The 26,815-nt window shown below is 38.4% G+C and overlaps 1 protein-coding gene across 3 annotated transcripts in view; it reads left to right on the top strand.

Moving 5' to 3' along the window:
* The window catches only part of dync2h1 (dynein cytoplasmic 2 heavy chain 1), a 136,025-nt gene that overhangs the window by 91,218 nt on the left and 17,992 nt on the right, over nucleotides 1-26,815 (top strand). For all 3 annotated transcript variants that reach the window (XM_085381092.1, XM_085381091.1, XM_085381093.1), the window contains 9 exons: nucleotides 3,845-3,955; nucleotides 5,301-5,370; nucleotides 5,655-5,740; nucleotides 9,938-10,013; nucleotides 10,238-10,458; nucleotides 11,240-11,344; nucleotides 16,925-17,041; nucleotides 19,275-19,382; nucleotides 19,941-20,042. In XM_085381092.1, coding sequence (XP_085237218.1) covers nucleotides 3,845-3,955; nucleotides 5,301-5,370; nucleotides 5,655-5,740; nucleotides 9,938-10,013; nucleotides 10,238-10,458; nucleotides 11,240-11,344; nucleotides 16,925-17,041; nucleotides 19,275-19,382; nucleotides 19,941-20,042 — 996 coding nt within the window. The remainder of the gene's footprint in view (nucleotides 1-3,844; nucleotides 3,956-5,300; nucleotides 5,371-5,654; nucleotides 5,741-9,937; nucleotides 10,014-10,237; nucleotides 10,459-11,239; nucleotides 11,345-16,924; nucleotides 17,042-19,274; nucleotides 19,383-19,940; nucleotides 20,043-26,815) is intronic.

Consider the following 26,815-nt stretch of genomic DNA (forward strand, 5'->3'; position numbering starts at 1 on the left):
TAATGTTACAAAACTGCTACATACAAAAACAAAGCCAAGAACACATTCTGCTGGTTGCCCAAATTTCCATATCTAAAATTACCTTCTGTCCTTTGTCTACACATACACATTTTGTATTCTGCTATTCTGCCTGCCCACAATAGACTCTTTGGTGTTGTTTATGCCGCTGTGTTTCTACATTTGTCTCTCTGGACATTTACGTGTGTGTGTCTATGTGTATATGTGTTTGGATCTTGCTTTAAGTATGTGTGGATTATCATGTTGTGATGTCTTGTATATTTTAATTTCAGGGAAGATGGGCTTTTATCTTACAATAAATAGGATTCTTTTGTGTCTTGCAAATTTTTGGTTGTTTCTTTATTTTATTTTTTCCCGGGGTTCAGTTTCATTTTTTTGTTGCTGTAGCAGGCCACATCTGTCAGATGCCAAAAAAAAAAGCGATAATGGGAAGCAAAGCCCAAAGCAGACAGTTTCAAAGTTTAGCTGGTTTATTGACTCAAGGAGAGAAGATGTCATCGTGCAGAGATCCAAAAGACTGAGCAGGTTAGTCACTGGGAGAGGAGTAATTTGTAAGTCTGGGAATGATTGGTTTTAGTTATAGGAGGTTGGGCAGGCAGGCAGGTGAGTTGAGACATAGACTTCTTCAGTGAAGTTGAACAGACCTGCTCGATGGAAACAGGCGAGTTGCACTGAGTGGGGAGCCACTCTTTGGCCACTGGGGAAGTACTGAAAAGCAGGAAAACAAGAATATTACACTAAAAAATCTGCGAGAATGCTGGGGAGCCATAAAAAAGCCCGATTACCACTCTGAAGAGGCACACAACCTGGTGGACTCTGAGTGCTGGAGCCTGTCCTTAAGTAGTGGTTGTTGATAACAGTGTCGACCAACAGGTGACCAAACCGAAGAGTGGGAATCTGAGTCTCCTCCTGCCTAACCCAACGGGGACAGTGCAGGATGATAACGGTACCATATCGAGAGGAACCACTTCATGCTGTGATTACCCCCCGTGTCTGTGTTTGTTTGTGCATAGCCCTCACCTGTATATGTGTGCCTGTGTGCGTGCCTTGGAGATAGCCAAGAGATCCCACGTGTCAGCTCTGCGCCCCCCTCCCTGAGTGTGACTTAAACCATGGCTTATTACAGCTCTCCTCTACTTCTTCTCCTAATATTTCACTTTGGATTTATCTGCTTGTTTTTCTATTTGTTTCCAACTCTATACCCCCGCCATCTTCTCACCAGGTTTTCACACCCCTCCCTAAATTTTACAAGTATAACTCTTTCTTTCCGTCTCTCCCTTTCTCTCGCTGTTTCATTGTTTCCCTCTTTGCGCAGCTACCGATGTAGTTGGGGCCTCAGCACTCGAGCTTGAAATGAAAAGCTGACGCAATGTGAGGAACGAGGGAGGCACGGAGCGTAGGAAAGAATGGAGAAACTGAGGATGAAAATAGAAAAAAAACAGGGAAAATGAACTGAACCGCAACATTCTAACAAGAGAGGGGGTGTGTTTTAGTATACGCTTCAGTTTCTGTAGCTTCGTCCTTTTGCTTACCGTTTCTCCCGCTCTATGTTTTCCAGCTTCTTTTTCTTGCCCATCTGTCTCTCTGGTGTTTCCTTTCTTCACTAAAGCAGTTGGCCATTTAAAGAGATGGAAATAGAGGTGGAGAGACTGCAGAGAAGAGTGGTCAGTGTTCATAATCTGAGTTGGCAGGGCAGATGTCCTCTCATTGCTGTCTACTCATATTCTTCCACTTGTGCTATTTTCTGTCTCATTTTTTACATCAGTCACTCCATCTGTCTACTTATGGATCCTTCCCTCACTCTTGCAATCAATTTGCTTCTGTCTGTATTATTCCAGTATGAGGAAACAATGGCAAAATTTGATCCACACTTTTTATGATAAATCAGATACCGCCAGTGATGTGTTTCAGAATATCTGCTGTGATGTAATTAGTAACTGATCGAAATATGATATCTGTGTCTTTACAAGGATAATTCTTATCACTGGTGTGCTGATTCAGAGCCTATTTAGTTTATCTATTTGTGCATGAGTGGTTTGGCTTTCACACTCTGGACAGTGTGGATATACTCCAACAAAGAGAGATTTTGATTTGTGAATACTAAAATAGATTTATGCTCTCTCTAGCGTCTTCCTGCTCCTGCTTTCTATCCACACATCTACACATTTTCTTTTCCTCGTTGTTTTCTTCTTGGTCGTACACCATCCTGCAACGCTATAATCTGTTGCAGTGGAATTCTGATTGACGACGCTTCAGACAGACATATGCGTAGACACACTTACGCAATACACACCCACATACAATGGGGGACATCAAGTATTTCTTCAAGGGACATCAGTTCTTGTGGTCTTTGATTTTTTTGGGGATCATGTGAGCTGTCATGAGGATGACTTGAGCTTTAAATGATGCAGAAACACATTGATTACAGTTTGACTGTATGTGTGTGTGTGTCTGTGCTTGTATGAGATCAGATGACACAAGACCCTAAGGTGCCAGCAGGCTATTTTTAACCATGAGTCTTTGAGAAAAATAGAAAGAGATGGGGAAGGAATGTAAAGGGGAGACGTGAAAGAAAGAAAGCTAGAAATTGAGAGAGTAATGGAGTCAGGAGAAAAAAAGATGCTGAAAGAAGAAAAAGAAAAGTGAATGTGAAGTGAATGGGTTTGTCATTGTGGAGAATTTATCACAGTGCAATGATTCTAAAAGAGAAACAATTACATAAAAAGACAGACGGAAAACATGAAAGGATGAAATGTATTTACTTGAAGTATACTGCTCAAAAGTCTAGTTTAATTAGTATAATTTCCCTACATGCAGCACCTTGCAAAAGTCTTGAGGCACCTCTCATTTCTTTATATTTTGCTAGGAAAATAAGTGCAGTGATTTCTTGAAATTTGCAAACATACAATATAAAAGGTCAGTATTTGGTATGACCACCTTTATTCTGTAACACAACCTGAACTATTTTAGGCAGGCTTTCTTGTAATTTCTTTAAGTAGTCTTCAGGAATAGTTCTCCAGGCTTCTTGAAGGACATTCAAAGCTCTTCTTTGGATGTTGGCTGCCTGTTGTTCCGCTCTGTCAAGATCATTCCATACTGCTTCAATAATCTTAAATTCTGAACTCTTGGGAGGCCAATCCGTGTGTGATAATGTACCAGTGTGTGTTTTTCTATCCAGCTACGATGCATCTCCAAGCTCCTGGGTCAGATCTTTGCTTATTTTTTTTCAGATTTCTTAAGGACATAACTTTCAGATCCTATCTGTGTGCTGTAGATGTAGATCTTTTAGGCCAACCATCACTTCTCTGGTCCTCTACTCCTCTCTTTTTATTTATTTATTAATCTTGGCACACCATACCAAACTGTTTAATGACACACAGCACACCAGGCTGGTATATGCCAAGTTTTCAGCTAATAGCTCTTTTGGAATCATAGTGTTTATACAAAAATACAATTTTTATGCCTGTCAAACTGTATTTTAGGCACTTTTCAAATATTCAGCCAAAGAAATTGAAAGTAATGAGTTTTTTCAACAATATTTTGTGCCTAAAGATACAATTTAACATTGGTTCTGTGCTAAGTTATTTTTTGCATAGACACAACACTGGCGCATTTCTTGAGTTTGGTGCCGTTTTTAGACTCTTGCACTCGTTTCATCATGTCAACCACTGAGTAAGGTTTATAGTTTGAAATATTTAAGATTTGCACAGATATGTGGGTTGGGAAGCAGTGGTGCTGGATGCATGTCATAAAACTCAGATTTCAGCATTGATTTATTGGTATATATATTAATCTATTTAATGTGCACACTCTTTTTCCTCTATAGGAGCTAAATGTGCTACGGCCCAAAGCAGGCTTCCGTCTTTGGCTGACAGCAGAAGTTCACCCCAGATTTCCCCCCATTCTGCTGCAGTCCAGCCTTAAGATCACTTATGAGGTATACACACACGCACACAAATACACATCCAATACCATAAGTTTGGTGTTTTAACCCACTGCACAAATTAGAGCTGTTCCAACACATTTTTGCAGGCATTCTGTACACATGCTTACATATCCTTATACTTATTACCACTTTTTATACAGTATCTCAAATCATCCTTGGAAACAGAATTTATCTATCTGTATCTCCCCTACTCCATATAATACGCCAGGAGATACAGAAGCCTGAAGTTTGTGTGTTAGTGACGCTGCTTTAGTGCTCTGTGTGTTTCTGATTCGAGTTGTGCTCATGGGGTTAGCTGCTTCAGCAGCCAAGCATGCTGCATGAACTTCCTGTCTGTTTCCCTATTTTCATCTTTTCTTTTTCTTCACAAACACTTGGAAAAATCTGTTAGTTTACATGTGTTTATACACATTATAACACAGTCTGGCTTACTGCAATACAAAATGTCTCGGCTCCAGGATAAGTGTTAACATTAATATCTGAAGCTATAAACTGATATATGTATGTAATATTTATTTAAATGGGTTAACTGGTTGATTTGTGCTACACCTAAACAAATATATCTAATCTACTGATTTGGCAACTTATCCAGTACATTGATCAACTTTGGCAAATTCTGTGTACGCCTTACTGGCAGTGTGCATTGTGAAACCCCCCAGATGGTGTACAAGATCTTCAGCTAAGCTGTTTATGTTTGAACAAAGTCGATGTATACTGATTGGTTTTAACTCAAATGGGCCATATTGTTGGCAGAGGAATGAAATGTTCAGAGAACTGTTTAGAGGAACAATATGTGTTGGATCATGTGGCAGATGCTTCAGCTAAATTATACCAAAACATTTATATAATTTATATTCAGTAGTTATGTGCACATGTAGTAGTTCTGTGTATAGTCTAATCTGTTCTTGCAAGAGTACCAAAGTACTCTGTGTCAAGAAGCTTCTGTTCCAGTCCTTCCTGTGGTTAATTATATGTTCAACACTGTCGAACTAAAGAATTATTTTTATATTTAATTTAGCTCTTCCTTTTTTTAATAAGTCAGTTGATGGGCTACAAATAACTTACCTTACAGTTAATAAGTGCAGAAAGGATTTTCAGCCTTCCTGCTATGATTTTTTTTCAGTGTCTCGCAGTTGTCATACTTTGCCAGATTTTTGCTACGGTCATAAGTATTTTGTGTATGAATGCATTTGTTCAAAATATTTGTGTTTGGAGCTTAGGATGTTTTTTTATGTTTGCAATTTTAGCTTTGAATTTACATGTGAATAATGTGCAGGATTAACACCTTTCACACTTTCACTTTTCCTCCTCCAACATCTTTCTTTCACAATTCCAGGATCCTCCTGGATTAAAGAAGAATTTGCTGAGGACATATGAGTCCTGGACTCCAGAGCAGATCAGTAAAGGTTGTCTCTCGTCTCTGAAATTGATACGTCAGAGTAGAATATACATCTCTGAACTCATCATGTGTCAGCCTTTTGAGATAGCTGACAAGTAGACCTGATGCTTATATTATAAATAATCTGTCTTGTAAAATGACAGTTCACTTTCTTTGATTATAATATAAGTACGTGTTCTTGCACTAGTATAATCACTGTTTGTGATATCACTGCCTATTAGCTTTAGCAGCTTGTCATGTGAACCAGAATCACAGCTTCTGTGTTGTGACGTCGTGACTGATTGTGTGCAGGAGGTATTCTGGCCAGAGCCCAGTCTCTTTTCTGTCTGGGTTGGTTCCATGCCGTCTGTCAAGAGAGACGAAACTACATCCCACAGGTAAAATACTTAACATAATCATAGTTCTTAGTGCTTAATCGTCATGTGAGTGAGTACTCCAACCTTGTCATTGTTACTACGCACACAGCACATTTTCAAATTCCAAATCATTTGAAAATGATTTGTCCCTCTGATGAGAGAGGGTGTCTAACCCATTTAATCAAGGCGTACAAAATGATTAAACAACTTTAAAGAGGCTCTTCTGTTCAGAACTGAATGAGAACTGAAACATCTAAACAAACTTGAAGAAGTTGAGTTACCTTCTTTTTTTCAAGCTTTTAAGGACTACCATTACCTGGATGACTGAGAACCTACTCAGACACTGGACAATTAAAAATATTTGTTGTGAATAGTCAACATGGTTCTAAACTATATAAAATATAATTAACCTGATAGATGGGCCTGTAGCCGGATTAACGATTGATAAAGGATGTCACATTAGAGGGGTGGTGAAAGGTTGCTGCTATGAGTTTCTAAAATTTAGGATGACCAAAATTCATTCCCAGACCTATCAGTATCTGGAAAATACCTTTTTCAAATAGTGGTTTAAGATTAAGCCCAGTATTCAAGGAAGGCATGAAATGATGGTTAATTTAAGACAGACTTCAAACAACAAGAAATACGAAATATGTTAATATAATTAATACCTATTAAAGCAATAATAAAAAACATGAACAGATCAATTACAAATTATAAAAGAGAAAAAAGAAATGCAACATAGCAATAAAAATAATCTTTGAACACATTTTTATGTAGAAATGTTTTTCAAGAAGGGATTTAAAGCAAGTCACTGACTCTGCAAGCTTTATCTCTGCAGGCAGGTGGTTCCAAAGATGAAGGGTCACTTTTAGATTAAATCCTTGACTTTGGGACAGCCAGAAGGTACCCACCTGAGGGTCCAAGGCTCCAAACCAGCTTATATTGAATCAGCATCATTGCTGTGTAGTTCTTGGGCACAATAAATCAGTAAAATCTTGAAATCAATTGTAAAACATACAGAGATGCCATCTATGGGACAAGGATTTTACATTAGATTCCAAAATGCATGTTCAGTGGGTTTGTAGTATTGAAGAGTATACAGTGGGAGAAATAACTACCTGATTCCCTGCTGAATATGTAGGTTTGAACATGAATGAACATTTAAAAATTGTAAACCTGAAATTAATGTGAAATAAAAACCTACAAAAAAAAAGAAATAAACAGAAAAAAGCATGACAGCTCTGTTAGGCAAACACACAAACTGAGTCTCTCTGTGTGTGTGGGTGTGTGCATGGCTGTGTGCATGTACCCATGCATGTGTAAATGTTTACATCCAGCCAATATAAGCCTTTGTAGTAACCCAGTCTGCTGGCCAACACACTGAGTTTGGTCAATAAACCCCACACTGGTGAGGCACCTGATGCTTGTCATGCATACTGCTTATAGAGCAATGTGTGTGCTATTTCTAATATAAAAGACAGTGAAGTATGGAATACTTTTGATGTTGGTGGCCAGTCGAAAGGAAATTAAATTGTCACAACTCTGTCTTGACTCATGGCACGTAGTGGAAGTAGAGCTTTTTTAGTCCATGCGAGTTCAGAATGTGTAACGTATATAAAAGCATTTAAGCAGTATTGAAGTAGGAACACGTGCTGGATTTGAGTCCTTTGAGGTGCTCTTGGAAATGGTCATCCAGGCTCCCAAAAGAAATCCAGATAAAGGCTGGAAAGCACAAATGCCCAAACTTGAGATTTTTAGGTTAAAAATGACCATGGCATGAGAATAAAGGCATCTGATATGTTATTTAAAAGCAAGTGCTTAGAGGTATTTATCAGTATTTTATTGTTTAATTTCTGTAATCACCATTTCTATAGATAAAATCTGGCTGTTTATTTTCTCAGTTTCGGGCATTGATGTATTGAGGTCATTCCATATCACTTCATCAAATCCCTCCAAATGACGATCTCTGATTTGACTGAAAACATCTTAAGGAATGATACACTTATTAATGATAATTATACAAAATTTCAGAGCCTCAGGCCAAAAATAGGAAAATGAGAGAGAATGCCATGCCAAATTTTGGATGTAATATTAATAGAAACTTGCATTTTGTAAAAACATTCTGGGAATGTCACACTGAAGATGGATGGAAGAATGTTTTATCTCATAATCAAGCTTTAATATCTGTTAAATAATTTACCTGATGTTGACTGTGTTTTTTTAATGTTATGCACCTTGTCTATGAGAAGCTGTAAGTAAAAAAAATATAAAAAATCTGCCCACCCAGCCTACCCACAACAATCAGGTTTCCACAGGCCTTCAAATCTGCTGTCAGAGACTGGATATGGAAATATTCTGTAGACTTAAAGCATCCATCTTTATATGTTAACCTGAGACACTCCTGAGAGTCCATATTCATACAATCACGTACCCTAAAATATTTGAAGGACCTAGCTCAAGGAGTTTTTTTAGATATTAGAATTTTAAAATGCCAAAATCCCAAAACAGCTTTAAAACGTGTGTAAAAACACCAATAACAATTTTTTAATCAACAACTCCAAAAATGTATTTAATTCTTGTTTTTATATTTCATGTATTAAATCAGAGTTGAAGGTTTAAAATGTCTGCATGAATGCAGAAATAACCCATAAAAATAGCTTTCGTAAAGTGACAGTCTGACATTCACTGCTACCTCACACAGCTTCAGGTGTGCGGGGGAGAGAAAGTAAGCATGTTCTTGCTCTTTTCTTAATGCAGCATTGTGACTTTTGTACCCTTTTGACGTGTACAGCTGAGTACAACATTATAAAAGAAAAAACCGAAGGTGTGTATTATTATGCTTGTTCCTTTCAAATCCTAACGAAACGAGATTCACTGGAAATCAGTCTTGGCTGATTCTTACCTTTCCTTGTTTCCTCGTGTGTCCTTATGAACCAATCAACTAAAAAAAAAAAAGCTTCTTAACTTTAGAAGTGCTGGTTTGTTTGACATTAAGCAATCTGAGTACATTCTAATGAAATATAAAGATAAAAAGAGACTTCAACAAATTTAAGATGTCATTTATGTGTCAGTATATGGTACTTGATGCATTTCTCAAATTTAGGACCAATCATAGAATACCTCGTCTGCCAGCATTCCCCTTTATTTAAAATCCATTTTCCTTTCCGGCCCCCGATATTTGTTTTAGCCTGTCTGCAGTTTTCTTGTCTCTCTTTTGCTGTTTTTATCTCTCTCATTCTCTTTCTTGCTCAGTCACTGAATCTCTGGTAAGTGTTTTCATTTGAGATGGTAATGTTGTTTCTCATCCAAGAACATGATCACCTAATTACTGAAACAGTCGCAGCGCCTCTTGTCCACTCCACCATCACTCATTTTCTTCTTGCTTCATCTACTGTTCTTCTTCCCCATCTCATTTATTCTCTTGTTTTCATCCTCTTTACATGCCACTGCAAAAAATATTTCTTTTAAAAAGACAAAGGCAGTAGAATTAAAATGAAGCAAAGCGGACAGGCTTCTATTTCCAAGGTTGTGTATATTCCTAATGAAAGGGAATCTGTAAAGTTGCGTCTGTGTGTGTGTGTGTGTGTGTGTGTGTATGAATGATTAACATTTGGCCAAAGGACAACAAGCTGACTGGTTAGCTATGTCTGGTAAATTACTGATTTTATAGCACACCATCTGAAGTGCTTACAGTCAGTAAGCACAAATATAACCCATACATTAAATTAAACAGTGGCTCAATAAGCAGCATTTTCTTAATACAAAAGCCTACAAACTTGTGAATGTTGACACTTATACTGTAAGCGAATTTATTAGGCCCTGCGAAACGTGTCCCACAAAAGTCTTTGAACGCACATTCAGGCACACAATTGCTGGACAAACAACATACACTTAATCACTGAAAGATGCCCACACAGTTTTCCTCCACCTCTCACCTCATCCACCTACAGTGGGCAGTTTACAACAGGTGATTAAGTGAAGTGATGTAATCAAATTAAAAAAATAAAAATGTTTTTTCGTTTGTTTTTGTTTTTACAGAAATGGTCAGTGCTGTGAAAATGTGTGTTTTATCGACTTATTAAACTTTGTACTTTCAGTTCCATCTGGATTTTAAATTTCGATGGAGTTTTGGATCTAAATAAAGTCCAGAGGTTTTTTGTCACTTTTCATTTGTCATTTCTGTACTGACTTGTACGCTTATCTCTGATTTATCTGCAGGGCTGGACAAAGTTCTATGAGTTTTCCTTGTCAGACCTTCGTGCTGGCTTTGAGATTATCGACAGGCTTTTTGAAGGTAGGACGCTGATGAAATGTGTAAATTCAGCAGAAAGCTCTGCATTTTTGTCTGCACATGATAATCTCTTGTTTCTTTGATTGCCTTTTATGACAGTGTTTCTTTGACGACCAATTATGAAAGAGCATACCCTGGGCAATTCAGCATTCGCATCTCTGTGTTATTTACCTTCTGTGTGGACCCTGCTTTTTATTTGTGTATTTATATGTCTCGATATCTCTAAGGTGGTAAACAATTTCAGTGGGAGTTTGTCCATGGTCTGTTGGAGAATGCTATCTATGGGGGACGTATTGACAACCCGTCTGACCTCCGCATCTTGCGCTCCTACCTTGAGCAGTTCTTTTCCGCACGTCTCCTTTCATCCTCCCACTCTGCTGGACAGAGAAAAAGCAGAGGAGGATTCTTTCCACCTCAGATAAGCCTCCCAAACTCTTGTGCCATATTGGTAGGTTTTTGGGAACACTCATCATGTAACACCTAGTTGTACATATACTTTTTATTAAGATATATACGTGCATTAGAAATATATGCATCTTTAAGCTTAAGGTGAAAGTTTATATAGTTTGTTTACATCTTCATGAGCCCACGTCCAGTGACAAAGAAGCAAAAACGGTTGATTAGATTCACTAGCTGGGGTTTGTGTTTAACTTCTGTCTGGTGTTAGCTTCATTTTCGCTTGGTTTATAAAGTAGCCACTACAAATAAATGTCAGCAATAACTCTCAAGTAAGTGGTTATGTGGTTCTGTTTTTCTGCTGCTCTGCTTTCTGTTTATATTTTCTTTTCCAGAAGTTAGTTCATTCCACAGAATCACTGAGAGGTCATTTGTTTAAAAAAACAATCAATATAGAAATCTATCATTTGAATTGACAGTCTATTGCTAGAATTTAGCATTTAGCAGTGAGTGATGAGGGAGATCAGTTTAGTAATTTAGGCTTTTAAAGCCCTATTCAAGGCAAATATTTGTTGTTAAAAAACCTGCATCAAACTGTTACAAACAACACACCCTAATGAGCTCAGTATTGCATTATTAATCCCATACACCCACACAGAAATCTAACAAGCATGCCACAAGATTTTACTTTTCAATTTGATATCGTTGCTTAGAAATGGAAAAATGTATTTTGTCTTAAAGCCATGATATAAATTGGCAGAATGCTTTAATTTTCTCTCTCTTTATATGGGTGTGTCAATGTGTGACCTGTATGGGTCTGCGTGTCTTCCCAGGACTACCGCAGAGTAATAGAGAATCTCCCAGAGGATGACAGGCCAGCATTCTTTGGTCTGCCTGCCAACATAGCGAGATCCTCCCAGAGAATCGTCAGCTCCCAGGTGCACCCACACACAGCAGTCTGCCTATTCACACAAGCACATGTGCTCATATCGCCTGCAGCTCACATCAGTCTTGCATGTATACAGATGAAAAATGAAAAGAAAATCAACTCGAATTGTCTTAGCGAGGTGTTGGGTCAACATGTGTCACTAGAGCAGCTTCAGTGCGCCTTGGCACTGATCCCATAAGTCAGTGGAACTCCACTGGAGGGATGGAGCAGCAGTGCTGGCGTAGACTCCACATGATAAGCCATGTTATCTCAGCGTGATTTGACAGTGTTCCAAAGAGCTCCTTGTGATGTCAGGAATACTTGGCTTTTTCCACTTTTTCAAGTGCCGCCATAGATGTACAGTTGAGGTCAGGTGACTGTCAAAAAGTCACAATCATTGAAGTCAGTCCTCCTCTTTGATCTTCAAGCAGAAGGTGCAAAGCTTTGAGGTTAGGGTCTTTATTCTGCTGCAGCATATATCCTTCTCCACAGAGAAGCTGAGCAGAAGGTGTAACACAGTTTGGAAAAATAGAGTTCAGGGCAGTCTGGTTAAAGATACCCCTTCTCTTACTGCTAACTGTTGGGCGTTTGTTTCATGTCTGTTTTCCAATCATCCAATGACAAATACCGCCTTTGCCCACTGGCTAGGGTTTTTAGTTGATTTAAATATTTTATCACCATGAATCATATGATTGCCCGTTCGCCCTGGTGAATTATAGCAGATGTTTTAATCTATTCTACATGTATTTTAACAGAATTTTACCAGTATTCGGGTGGACAAATATGCTCGCTTTATTCACATGTATGTTTATTATTATTGCAACATTCCAAAACAATGACAACGAATGAGAATATTCTCCAGAAAAGACTCAAAAGTACCGCATGCTCATAAAAAATGCCCAGTACACTTAAGCACATACCGTACTCTCATGTAATGTAACTACCTGCAAGCTGTAAGTACTCATTTAGCTATGGTTGTTGAAAGTTTGTGGGGATAGGTTAATTGGATAATCCAAATTGCCACTAGGTTTGAATGTGCGAGTGAATGTGAGTGCAAATGGTTGTCTGTCCCTATGTGTTGGCCCTGCGACAGACTGGCGAACTGTCCAGGGTGTACCCCGCCTCTCGCCCTATGACAGCTGGGATAGGCTCCAGCACCCCCCGCGACCCTGAAAAGGATAAGCGGAAGCGAATGGATGGATGGATGTTGAAAGTTTGTTGCATGTAGAATTACGTAGATGTCTCATTTAAAACTTATCAAGCATAGTCTGCTTTTGGCCTAGGAGACGAGGGATCTGGGTATTTGAGACTCAATGTACTACGGCGCTAACTTTCACATTGACAGTAAATACAAAAACTTTTGTTCTCGTCAAGGCAACAAGTCATTGACAATTAAAAATGTTTAATATTTGGTTAATAGTTAGTTTGTAAACACTATCAGGATGTCATTAGAAGTTGCAGCTGACATTTATAAAACTGTTTATACATTCATTACACAGTATTTATTAAACATTAAAATAAATGAACCCTGGATATTATAAAGTTGAAACTTGTATTTATGATACTTTATAATTCAGTTTAAAGAATGTATGCGTTTGTTGGTGGTATGGCAGTGATAAAATCAACTGTGAACCATCTGTTTAGTTTTGATACCATATTAATATGACTTATAATTAATAAAATATTTTTCTTACATAAACTAATTGCATAAATAATAACATTGATAATATTTTTTTCCTAATTTTGTAAACCATAATTTCATTCATTTCAATATCATGTCTCATGCAAATCTCAAAATAACATTTTTCACAATATGATGATTTTTGCATGTAGTTATCATTTTAAGGAACATTTGATAACATCAGAAAGTTGACGTTTATCATCCGAACAAGTGTATGGCAATATTTTATATATTTTGCATCAGATAAGATTGATGTGTATCTGTGTTAGCTCTTGCGTTGAGCTATATAAGCAAACTCTGCAAAAGCTGCACTCAATCTGTTTTGTTCATTTACGACAATAAACCGAAGCAACTTGAGGGTTTCTAATAACATTTCAGCCGTAAATACATTTACCACTACTTCACAGATATTGAGTCTGACAGTTTGTATAGATGATTGTAGCTGATTAAAATGGATGTTGGTGTTTTTCAGCCTATGGAGCTTTGAGCAAAATCTGCATAGTAAGTTGAATCTGCCAAGTACTTTCTTCCTTTATAGAGGATGGAAAACCCTGGTGTGTATGTGTGAATGTGTTTAATGGTTTATGGTCACTGCAGATTCTGATGTAATACAGTGTAACACAGTCTCACATAAACACACAATATGTTTTATTTCAGTGTGTGTGTGTGTTAGTGTGAGTTTGAGGGAGATGAAAATCTTAAAAGACAGAAGCAGGATATAGACTGAAGGTTGCATGGCTGCATTGTTCACTGACTGTGAACATATCATTTGAATTTTGCAATATTCACATCTAATAATACAAACTATATAGTCTATGTAATATATGAATCTGTGTGTAGTGTTTGGATAGAACCTGTCTTTGGTGTTTACTTTACACATTCAGGTAATTATTTTTTTCAGGCTGAGACTTATTGATTTTTATTCTTTTACAGATTTTCTGTGAAGCAGAAAAATATGTTTTGATTTGATTCTGCCACTTGTGATATTGTGCAAATGTCGAAATGGTAGAAAGGTTGACCTATAATACATGTGAAGGAAGCTGCATAAGAGCCAGTTGTCTTTGAGGAACTGGCCTGGACTTTGGCCAGATGCTACAAAATCTATAAGAGGAAGCAAAATCCAAGATCTTTTTAACCCTAAAGGAAAGATGAAATAGTATAAATGTGACACACACACCACAATTAAACCTTGCTTGTTGCATGCACTAGAGAAAGAGTTTTTTTTTTTACAATAGCATGTTTGTTATCATTGTCGTTTGTGCAGAAAAGAACATGTATATGTTTTTCCATTGTTTTCCATTCAAGCCTGGTATCGTTGTTAAGAATTCATTTTTGAAAATAAAGATGCTTTAGTGTAAATTGGATGAGTAACCAAAACATGAGCACATATAAGGGTTCATTTATTTTAAAGAACCAAATCATTGTTTTCGTAAGAAACATGCTGATAGAACCAAAGCAAGAATGAAATGAAAATGGAATACGTGACATTGCGATGACATTACAATGAGCTCGTTTTGCTGCGTTTTTCTGTTTGTACAAGGTATGATCTTTTTAAAATCTTGCTCATCCTACATTCAAGATCATGTTCTGGGACATATCCAGAGAGCTTTCAGCTATTTTTAGATTGCTACTGCCACTTCCTGCTTTATGCCCTCTGTGATTTTACCACTGACATCAAACTTAGAGCTAGCATCATCTTCTTGTTAAAACTGACCCAAATTTCATGTGAAGGATCGTCACTGACTGTGACCAAGCGGTTTTCTGTTGAAGATTTTGCAGTTTCCAAGCTCAAAGGCAGCATTCAGTTGACCCCCAGGATGAGACTGTCAGTGTAAAGATCTACTGTATCGTCCTGAGGAGTCTGAAGGAGAACATTCAGATGATCTTATCTTGTGCCCCTTAGAGTCCACTGAAAATACTGAAGATTTTAGGTCAGTGTCTGAGATGATGACCTTCAATGTGAGATTGGCCACATTTACATCAGGTAGAGTCTCAGTCACACAGGTCCGGAGATGGTCAACATTGCATTAGGGACAAATGTCTATTCCCTGACCAGTTGGCGACTGGTTGCTGGCTGTCACTAGGAGAGATTTGCTGCACCAAAGTTCTCCTCATAATTGCTTTGACCGATAGCGTAATTCTGTGGTCGCTGGTGGTTTGCATTGAAGATCTCTACTGATACAGATACTGATTTCTCAGAAGATTTTTACACTTTGCATATCTTGTGATTTTAAGTGATTCCACACTGTCGGAGTTTACAAGCAAAAGATCCATTCATTCCAGGAGATGACCCAAATCCTTCTGGACTCGGATGAGTAAGGACATCCAGCATTTAAAAGAAAAAAAACAACAACTGTCAAATCAAACATGTGGAACTGTGGCGAAACCTTGTGAATAAGTGAACAGCTGAAAGTAGCTGCTGCTCCTTTTTTTGTGTCTTCTGATTGTAATTATCCTCAGTTCAACCACACGCAACCTTTACAGATTGTAAGGACAATCCCCATGTGGGTTTTAATACAATTAAATTCACTCATAGCGTGGTCTCCTGATCACTGGAACCACCAACCTAGTTTAATTCATACGACTCCCACAAGACCACTTATGTGAGTCTGTTACTGTGTCTCTTTCTCTACCTATCTCCCCCATATGTCATTGTCTCCCATCCTGGTGTCATTTGTCACTGTCACTTTCATCTTCTCTCTTTTTCTCTCCCTTTTCCCCAAAATGTGTCCCTTCTTTACTCTCACTGTATTTGAGTTCTGCTGTTAACCACATACACTAAAGAGGTCCTGGGGAAAAGTCTGCAGATTTTGTGGAAACCATTAAATATAAATGTCTAATCTTACCAATTACCTGACACGGGTTTGAAATGTCTTTACAAAAGGCTTGAGGTATGATTTCCTGCATTCATAGTTTTTATGCACAATGTCAAAGATAAGCACTTTGGATAAAACTAGCATGTGAAAATGTATCATTGTGCCATTACAACTACAATAACAGAAAAAAAAGACATTAAATGCAGAGAGATTTATTTCTCCAAATCTTGCATATACACATAGAAGCTCTCTCGTATACTGCTTCTGTTCATTTCTGATTATATATTTAGATATAATGACATCTGTGCCTTCTGTGGCATCTGTGATTTTCACTCTGTTATGCTCAATTTATCAATCAGCTTGACTTATTAACAACCCTAAACTAGAATACTGTTATACTGAAATAATGTGAAAAACTGAGTAAATTGACTGCATGAAGTTGTGTAATGTCCAGTAACTTTTTATCCCCAGACAATTATGGCAGAAATTTCAGCTTATTAAAATCTTGGTTATCTTAATATATTTAAATTACTATTTGAATCACCTTATATTTGATATCAACCTCCTTCATATTGCTGTCAATTCAATTTTAGATTAGGATTTTTTTAATCCTACCTTCATCTCCCTCTTTGATGTACTCGAACAGACATGTGTGCAAATGCACATATATACCGTTTTCCTCCTGAGCAGAGAAGATAAAACAAATGTTAGTAAAGAGTTCTCCTGGACCAAATGAAAGTCATTTATCAGACAAGCTGCTTTACTTGTAACGCAGACATAAGTGGAAACTTGCACTATCACAAAACACACACACAGACACACTGAGTCTAGATAAAAGTACTGTCCAAGATTCTAATCCTGAAGCTAAGCTTGGCTGATTAGGTATGTAAGGAGGCGTGTTTATGGTTCTCTTTTCTTCTTCTTTTTTTCAACATTACAGGGCCTGAAACAGTGTTTTGGGTTTTACATATGGGAGTCAAAATTCATGTGCCTACTTCAAATTATATGGGTGGTGTTTTAAAAAATAGGCCGTTTATTCTTACAGGAGCACATGCAGCATACCACTGACTCTTTGTGTTTTAATTGTTTACAGGTAATTTCTCAACTGCGCATCCTGAGTCGCTCAGTCGCAACAGGTTCAAAGTTTGACAGGGAGCTCTGGTCAAATGGACTGTCACCTATCCTGAACTTATGGAAGAAACTCAACCAGGTTAGCTGTCTTTACCATTTCATATTGACTTTTTATTGACCCATTACTTTTTGTTGCCCTTTTCCTGCAAACCAAATTGGAAAGCTGCATCTGTAGCTTTTAAAGGACTTCATTTGCCTTGATTTAGTTAACTTTAAAAAGTCAAACCGTACTAATACTGCAGCATTTCTACTGTCACTGCACATCAACAACAACTAGTTGTAATATCAGAAATGGGTGGAGGTCCAAAGTGCATGACTCTGAGGCAAATTAAATAAAAAAAGGAAAACTATTGAATGATCAAAAATTGGAGAAACACACAGTCCAGTTGGCAACAAAAAAGAACAATACGTAGATATACAGGAAGTAAATGGAGAAGGGGAGAGGCAAGGCTATATGCACAGACAGGGCAGACTGTTCACATTTGAATACAATCAAAACAGGTCAACATGAGGGTCACAGCAGAGGGAAAGACCCAAAAGCAGGAAGTAAAGCCACGGTGAGACAACTAACCTTCCAAGTAAAACAGCATTACCACAAAGACAATTAAAATAACTGAAGCATGAAGACTAACATTAAACATGAAGACAGGGGACAGGGAATACAGAAGGCAGGGGGGTAATGGAAAAACTAGGAACACAAAGGGACTTAACAAAACCAACAGACAACAAGGGTCGTGACACCTAATTAAAAGTTGTGGGAAGTAATCGGATATTACTAGTGCTGTCAAAGGCTGTCACACACAGTGGCTTGCTTGGCCAAGAAGTACTGCTGTGTGCAGTTGCTTGGAGACTGGCACGTTTTCAAATTAAAAGGACATCTGCCTCCACCTTTAACAATTTAGTCACCGTGTATCAGTCTCCTCTCTCTGCCTCTCATGCTGTCAAGCACACATGCTTACTGTCTCCTCTCTCATTTACACTTATGTCTCCTCTCTTTCTGTCTCTCTTCTTGCTCTTTCAGTCTCTTGTAGATGGAGTTGTTTTGTACTTACTGAAAGGAAAATGGTTAACTGTGTTAATTGTTGCCATTATGTCACCAGCAAGCTTTCCATAGATCACAATCAACCTCTGGCTGCTTTCAATTAACTATCCCTTTGTCATCAACCAACCTTGTTGTTTGACCCTCAGTGGATCTGAACTTCCCAGTGTGCCATTTAAATGCACGTACTTGCACGTGTGCATTGGTTGTGTGTGCAAACCTTTATGGTTTGTGGAAAATATGTGAGAGGTGTGTGTGTGTGGAAATGTACAGACACATTTATTTTTGGCAAATCATTATGTAGTCTGGAAAGACATGGGCAGAGCATGATACAGCAGAGACTGTTTATTTGGCTTTTTAGTTACATTTTTAAATGGAAACAATAGCTTAGCTCTAGTCAATCTGAATCCCGTCCAACCAGCTTTTTTCTTCATTGTCTGTCTTCATCCCTTGGTCCTGCTATCCTTCTCTTCCTCTCTTTTTTTGCCTCTTTCTCTAACTGAGTTGTTGCAAGGAAAGCGAAATAGAATCCAGGTATAGAGTGTGATGGTTCTAATAGATTACAACAAAATCCAAGCTTTTCTATTTTTTATTTGTATATTTTTTGTAACCTATTTGTATACTGTATGGTATACTTTGTATACAGAACACAAAGTGTTTATCTAATGTAAACAAGTGCTCAACCTCCACCCCTGTGTTTGCACTGTGTGGAGCAAGAAAATAAATTCTGTTTAGTAATATGATGTTACTGTAGGAATTTAGTATATGCATATATACAATGATCCATATGGAAATCCATAGATAATATTTTACCATTGTACTGTATAAGGGGGGAAAGATAGCATGCTAATGTAGCAGGAGTTCCTAAAGTGAACATACATCTTACTCTGAGTATTATGTAGACAATACATGTTGCAAATGAAATGAGAAATCAACATTAAGTTCCATACACTGAACTAGAACACATTAAAAGCCCCTCAGAAAGTCTTATGAACTCTACTGGGTGGAACCATCCCCTCATTCTGTTTCGATGATTGTGGTACAGAGCACTGTCATTTCACGTCAGTGCAATTTATATACAGTTAACTACAGATGAGAGCATTGTAATCTTGAAAGAGAGCACTCGTCAGAAAGAAATATTTTTTTCATAGGATGAAGGTGATCACGTTGAACAACTTCACATTGATGTACAGTGATCATTTCTGTATTGGAACAAGTAGACTCAAATAGCTATAGCTCTCTCATAGTTTCTCTCATGTCTCTCATCTATCAGGGCTCTACACTAATCCACCAGAAGGTGGACCCACCTACAGAGAGTCAGAAATCACCAGTCCTTTCATTCATTTCTCTGGAACAGTTCAATGCCATCCGCTTGGTCCAGGTGGGTAAAAACATTAGAAATGATAGCTACATTCAAAATGGGCTACCACATAATTACAGTATCCGAATACTTTTTTTTTTGGGGGGGGGGGGGGGGGGGGTTAGGTAGTGGTACCCACCGTGTTTAATTCAACATGGAGTAAAAGACTGAGACTTGTATGTAAATAAAGCTTGCTTTGTTTCTTCTGAAAAAACTGATTAAGATTAAAAGCCATGGAGATGCATAAGCTAATTTCCCTTCATTGATTGTTTAAGTATGTTACTTATCTCATGGAATAGTTTTATTCATTTCTAGACACTCACAGTTATCTGTTTGTTGTGGGGGGGGGGGGTTAAATGAACCAAGGCAATCAGTGGAAGCAGGCTTGATCACTACCTGCATCCAATAGCCATTTGCCTCATTATGAAACATACAGTTGTGGTCAGGATCATGTGAATGAATGTCATGGTATTTTGGGGCTTGAGTGTACAGCATATATCTTTAATGAGTTTGATGACTTTAATGATTGTATTTTTTTGCACAGTATGTACTGTATGTAAACTGTAAGTGTCATCACAGAGTATACACCAGTCTCTGGCCGCACTGAGCAAGGTCATCCGAGGGACTCAACTGTTAACTCCAGAAGTCCAGAAACTGGCCACTGCCCTACTAAATCAAGAGGTAAGACAGGCAAAAGACAGAGAAACTCAACCCTAACACTCTATGTGCTATTTTATGCTTTTGAGTACATGTGTTATCTAGAGTTTTTTTAATGTTTCTCATGATGATTTATTAAATGGGGCTTAGTGCAATAAATGTGGAATACAATTGAAAATAAAATGGAAGGCCTTACCCTGATAGTATTACAAATGCACACAGAGTCCCAAATGCTGTATGCAATGCATCTTTTAACTCACATTTATCTTAAATCTTTTTACAATGCTGCTGAAGGTTTCTAACTCTTACCATAAAATACACAGTTAGCTCTGTCTTCAGTGACAGTGACAATGTAAAGTAAAGCTTTCTTTTTACCATATTGTTTTAGAGGGGGACTGCAATTCTTTTTATTCTGTGGTGAAATGAAGGCCACAGGGACAGGCCCATACACAGTATACAGAGCTGACATGTAGACATGTAGCAAACACAATATGTATCCTTGTATGTCCTCAGGCTGAGTTGGGGACAAAGGGGATATTATGAGGTAGAGAAGAAGAGACACATCCAACCTTTCACTCCTTCTGTGTGTAATCTCCAGAGAGAAGCCTTGGGCATAATTCCTGTTTCGCTGCTTGCCTTCTCTCTCTTTTTGTATTAATCAGCAGGTTTTTTTAGTCGTATCTCCGTTGCCCTCTCGACCAGCTCCAGTCTTTATCTGTCACATTTTCCAATCTTTGATTTCCTTACATTTTCTCTATCTTGCTAGCTTTTTCTTTTAATATGCAGTTATGGTAAAAAGTAAAGTGCACCCTCTGTCTATTCTAAGGTTTTTATATTATCAGGACATAATAAAAAATCATGTGGTTCTTACCAGGCAAATTAGGAAAATGCAACTTCAGATAAACAACAGCAATACAACAATACAAAGGATTTGACTGTCAACTCAATGACTTCAATATGCACAGGTCCTGTGGCTTCAGAACAAGCCAAAATTATCGCCCTTCTGTCACCATTCTTGACAGTTAGTGTTTGTGCCGATATACTGTGTATGATTTTCTCCAAACAAAATTATGGCCAAACATCTCGACTTTGGTCTCATTTATTCAAAGAACAACAGATAATATTCTGAAACCTATAGAATCTATGATCCAACCCTTTTGCAGTTTCTCTGAGCATTGCACGGTGTGATTTTTGGGGGAAGTTGCTGAGATGTTCACTGATGGGAAGATTGGCAGCAATTTTGAATGTTTTCCACTTGTGAATAATCTTTATCAATAAATAGACTTTAAAATCTTTTGAATTGCCTTATAACTCTTCCTAGATTGATGGGCAACAACAAAAGCTTCTTTTAACATGCTCCAGACCAGCAAACTGCCACAACCTTTGCTTTTATAGAGGTGTTCGTTAGGGATGGGTATCGTTTAGGTTTTATCCGATACCGGTGCCAAACCGGTACTTTTGAAACGGTGCCGGTGCTCAAACAGTGCTCAAACCGGTGCTTAAAGAATGGAGAACACAAAATTGGTCCAAAAACCTCTCATGTTCAGCTGTTTTTTGTAAAAAGATAACAATGTTAGCCTTTTCTGCAGCTATGGGGCATATACAGTATCACTCTGGAAGCAGTGCTTAAACAATGGAAAAAACACAAACTTTGTTCAAAACCTCTCATGTTTAACTGTTTTCCACTTTTTCTTTGGTCATTTTAGCCTTTTTGGCCAGGGTGAAGGGAGTATCTGCCATCAAACAAGAAGACAGCCGCATGTAGCTATGATGATGTTTGCTAGTTCACCTTACATGCATTAATTTAATAACATGGTTAGCCTACTCAACGTAAATTACACACGAACAACATTAAGCTACTCACGCAGAGAAGAACGGGTGCTGCTGCCATCATCATCATCCGTCATCATTTCTGCTACACTGGCAGGGCTAGGGGCCAGGACTCTCCTCTTCGTGTTTTTGGGGGATGTTGCATAACAGGCAACCCACCCGCAGTAGATGTGCTCGGTGTGAGGTCTCGCAGCAAGCTATCATACGGTGCATTTCTGGGCTTTTAAAAAAAACGCTATGCGTCGCCAGGTGTTTCATCGGATTTGAGGTGTTACCTCCTTTGACAGTATCACAGTATCAGCTTAAAGCACTTGTTGCAGGCTGCTGAGTTTGCATATTTTGCTGTGAAGTACAACCAGACTTTTGACCGCTTCGCCTTGGACATTTTTAATCTGTAGCTCTGCTCTAAAAGAACGTACGTACCTGGGCCCGCCTACTATCCTCGGAAACGTAAAATGATTGGCTAGAAGTGTATCACAGCTCAGGAAAAAAAAGCACCGAAATAAAGCACCGAAATGTGCGCTGCTTTTCGGTCTGGTTACTACCGTTTATGTCAGAACTGGTGCCATCATGGCACCGGACACCGGTACCCATCCCTAGTGTTCGTACTTGCTGATGACCACTATGCATTGGTTTATTACCACCTTGCTGGTACTGACCCTCTTAATTGCTATTGAAACAAGAAGGGTCTACTTCGTTTTCCACACGTCTTCTACATTTTGGGTAGTTTGTTTGTTTTAATAAATGTCACTGTGTAATGTGTAATGCTTTGTAGTTCATCTCAGGTTATGTGTACCTTATAAGACCTACTAAAGACTGGACTTTTTATCATGTTCTGATATTTAAAATCTATTCCGAATTTCAAAATAATAAAATATGTTAGTGGTTTAAAAATATATGTAATTACAATTAAGTCAGTTATCAATGGGAACTGTACAAATGTATAAAATAAAACAAAGCCATTTGTTTTATAATTTATAATTATATCTCTAATATACATCTAATTTATATCTCAATTATAATTCGGTATCACAAAAAACCCCAAAACACTGTCCATCAGCTTTTAGCACACTATGGTCTAAATAAAAACTTTTTTTTAAAAGTCTGATTTCCACTTTTAAGTGTTTAACCTTTAACATTATTTACATTGTTTTCCTAAAAGATCATACCTTGTCGTCCATTTTAACTGACCTATGTAACTCCTCAGTGCTGTATATGAAACAGATGCAATCACAGTTTTTACACAAGTTTTATAAGAGTTCTGTTCAGCCTATTCTGAGCCTTTTTCTTTATGGCCTGTCTAAAGATTTAATTTCTGTAATATGCATAATCAAGATACTGTGTTTTACCTTTTTGTTAAAGACAGAAATGCATTTTGTTAGCTGTATAGATCAGGAGAATTTTTTCAGTGTCATAACTTTTTATCATAGCTTTTTTTCTTTTTTTATATTAAAAAAAGATCATTAATTTTGACCCACAATATTGTTTGAAGCTCTCTGATGTGAAGCTTCTCCCAGAGAGGGAGCATTGCTTGACAATTAAATCAGAGTTTTGCGAAAAAAGATATTGCCTAGAGTATAAAAAGGTTGTTGAACCATAGAAAAAGCAGCAGCAGCTGTTATGTTTCCTGCTGCACATTTTGCAGAAACACAAAATTCTCGGCATACATCGAATTTACTGGCAGCTAAATTTTTTAACAAACACCTGATGACTTCTGTGACCCTAGCTGGCAGTATTTTTACATCACTGACAAGAAGCCCCTGAGTGAATTGGCCTAAATGCGATTCTCCCTGCAATGCTACAGTACGTGACTATAATATTTGGTTCTAACATTATTTTAAACCTCAGTATTTTAAAGAAACTTTATCACTGTCCAAGCAGTAAGTAATTACGTATGTACAGCTTCAGTTATTTATGACTATATAAAGCCAAGGTTTCCAGGGGGGCAAACTAAACAGACAATGATATTCTTCCCTCACACCAAAAGTTCAAGGCAGTTGGCTGTCCTCCATGTGCCTGACTGAGGAGTTTTTCTGTCTCACTGTGGCCAGGTTTGGTGCTGAGAAAATCACTGTTTTGGGGGGGGTTGTTTGTTTGTTTTTCTTTTCTTTTTGTTAAAGTTCTTATGTTGCGACTGGGCACTACTACTACTACAAATGTCACTGAAAATTGAACCAAACAGAAGCATTTTTACACAAGCAGAAAATTAAAATATGAGATCAGATATAGCACTGGTAAAATAAAAGCGGGTGCTTCTTAAGGTAAGGCCTTGAATTTGTATTACACATTAAATTTTTTAAATATTACTGGAAAAAATCCTAATTACATACAACAGATACACAGTTAAGTGAGCATTTAGTGTCTTTTATAACAAAACAGAATATGAATTAGATTGGAGTCTTTACAGGAAATACTGTTGCATACAATGAGCAGATCACATGGATTAATGCCATTTTGCATTTGGGCTTCTATTATAACCGACTGTTACTAATTAACCCCATTTAAATCAGAGAAGGTTAGAATGAGCTGATGATGCGATTTATGCATTTGAAAAATGCTCCATTTATGGTTGTGATAATGTAAAAGTGTAGCAGACACAGTTCTGAGGGGATCAGCTCTGCTGCCCTTTCTCTCAGCTGTGCAGTAAAAAAATAATTACATGATTGGAAAGAACCCAAACTACCTACTTTCTGATGGGGGGCTTGGGTTGTATGAGAGTCATAAGCAGTGCTGCAAGACAGAAAAAGTGTTACCCCTACCTTCATTTGGTAGAAAGAGCATGATTATCAGGACATGGTGACCGATGAGGAAATGGCTTTTTGATTAAAGGTGAAGTAATCTCTGGTATCAGTTAGATTTTCAGTACCACTTGTAGTAATTCGCAGGCCAATACTAATAATCATCATAGTAGCTTGGGTTTGTAACCAAAAAGTAGTTATTCAACATATTATCAACACATACAGTGGGGCAAAAAAGTATTTAGTCAGCCACCGATTGTGCAAGTTCCCCCACTTAAAATGATGACAGAGGTCAGTAATTTGCACCAGAGGTACACTTCAACTGTGAGAGACAGAATGTGAAAGAAAAATCCATGAATCCACATGGTAGGATTTGTAAAGAATTTATTCGTAAATCAGGGTGGAAAATAAGTATTTGGTCAATAACAAAAATACAACTCAATACTTTGTAACATAACCTTTGTTGGCAATAACAGAGGTCAAACGTTTACTATAGGTCTTTACCAGGTTTGCACACACAGTAGCTGGTATTTTGGCCCATTCCTCCATGCAGATCTTCTCGAGAGCAGTGATGTTTTGGGGCTGTCGCCGAGCAACACGGACTTTCAACTCCCGCCACAGATTTTCTATGGGGTTGAGGTCTGGAGACTGGCTAGGCCACTCCAGGACTTTCAAATGCTTCTTACGGAGCCACTCCTTTGTTGCCCGGGCGGTGTGTTTTGGATCATTGTCATGTTGGAAGACCCAGCCTCATTTCATCTTCAAAGTTCTCACTGATGGAAGGAGGTTTTGGCTCAAAATCTCACGATACATGGCCCCATTCATTCTGTCCTTAACACGGATCAGTCGTCCTGTCCCCTTGGCAGAAAAACAGCCCCATAGCATGATGTTTCCACCCCCATGCTTCACAGTAGGTATGGTGTTCTTGGGATGCAACTCAGTATTCTTCTTCCTCCAAACATGACGAGTTGAGTTTATACCAAAAAGTTCTACTTTGGTTTCATCTGACCACATGACATTCTCCCAATCCTCTGCTGTATCATCCATGTGCTCTCTGGCAAACTTCAGACGGGCCTGGACATGCACTGGCTTCAGCAGCGGAACACGTCTGGCACTGCGGGATTTGATTCCCTGCCGTTGTAGTGTGTTACTGATGGTGACCTTTGTTACTTTGGTCCCAGCTCTCTGCAGGTCATTCACCAGGTCCCCCCGTGTGGTTCTGGGATCTTTGCTCACCGTTCTCATGATCATTTTGACCCCACGGGATGAGATCTTGCGTGGAGCCCCAGATCGAGGGAGATTATCAGTGGTCTTGTATGTCTTCCATTTTCTGATGATTGCTCCCACAGTTGATTTTTTTCACACCAAGCTGCTTGCCTATTGTAGATTCACTCTTCCCAGTCTGGTGCAGGTCTACAATACTTTTCCTGGTGTCCTTCGAAAGCTCTTTGGTCTTGGCCATGGCGGAGTTTGGAGTCTGACTGTTTGAGGCTGTGGACAGGTGTCTTTTATACAGATGATGAGTTCAAACGGGTGCCATTCATACAGGTAACGAGTGGGGGACAGAAAAGCTTCTTACAGAAGATGTTACAGGTCTGTGAGAGCCAGAGATTTTCCTTGTTTGAGGTGACCAAATACTTATTTTCCACCCTAATTTACGAATAAATTCTTTACAAATCCTACCATGTGGATTCATGGATTTTTTTTTCACATTCTGTCTCTCACAGTTGAAGTGTACCTCTGGTGCAAATTACTGACCTCTGTCATCATTTTAAGTGGGGGAACTTGCACAATCGGTGGCTGACTAAATACTTTTTTGCCCCACTGTACATCGATCAGGCATGACATTAAGACCACTTACAGCTGACGTGATTAAGACAGATTTTCTCTTCATTATGGCACCTGTTAGTGGGCGGGATATATCAGTCGGGGTGCTTATGCTGACCCATATCCACTGCTGAAAGCCCCAGCAATGGCACATAAGTATCAGAACTAGACCATGGAGAAACGGAAGAAGTTGGCCTGGTCTGATGCATATCATGTGCATGACACGGGTGTGTGTTCACTGCTCGCTTGGGGAGGAGGCACCAGGATGCAGAAAAAAGGAAAGCCAGCAGAGGCAGTTTGCTGCTTTGGGCAATGTTCTGGTAGGAAATCTTGGCTCCTGCCACCTACCTAAGCATTGTTGCAGACCTTGTACACACTTTCATTAACATATCAGGTAATCCC

This window comes from Rhamphochromis longiceps, linkage group LG14 (assembly GCF_057381845.1).
Source record: "Rhamphochromis longiceps isolate RC_006_pf linkage group LG14, R_longiceps_female_GT1.1, whole genome shotgun sequence".
Classification (NCBI taxonomy): Eukaryota; Metazoa; Chordata; class Actinopteri; order Cichliformes; family Cichlidae; genus Rhamphochromis; species Rhamphochromis longiceps.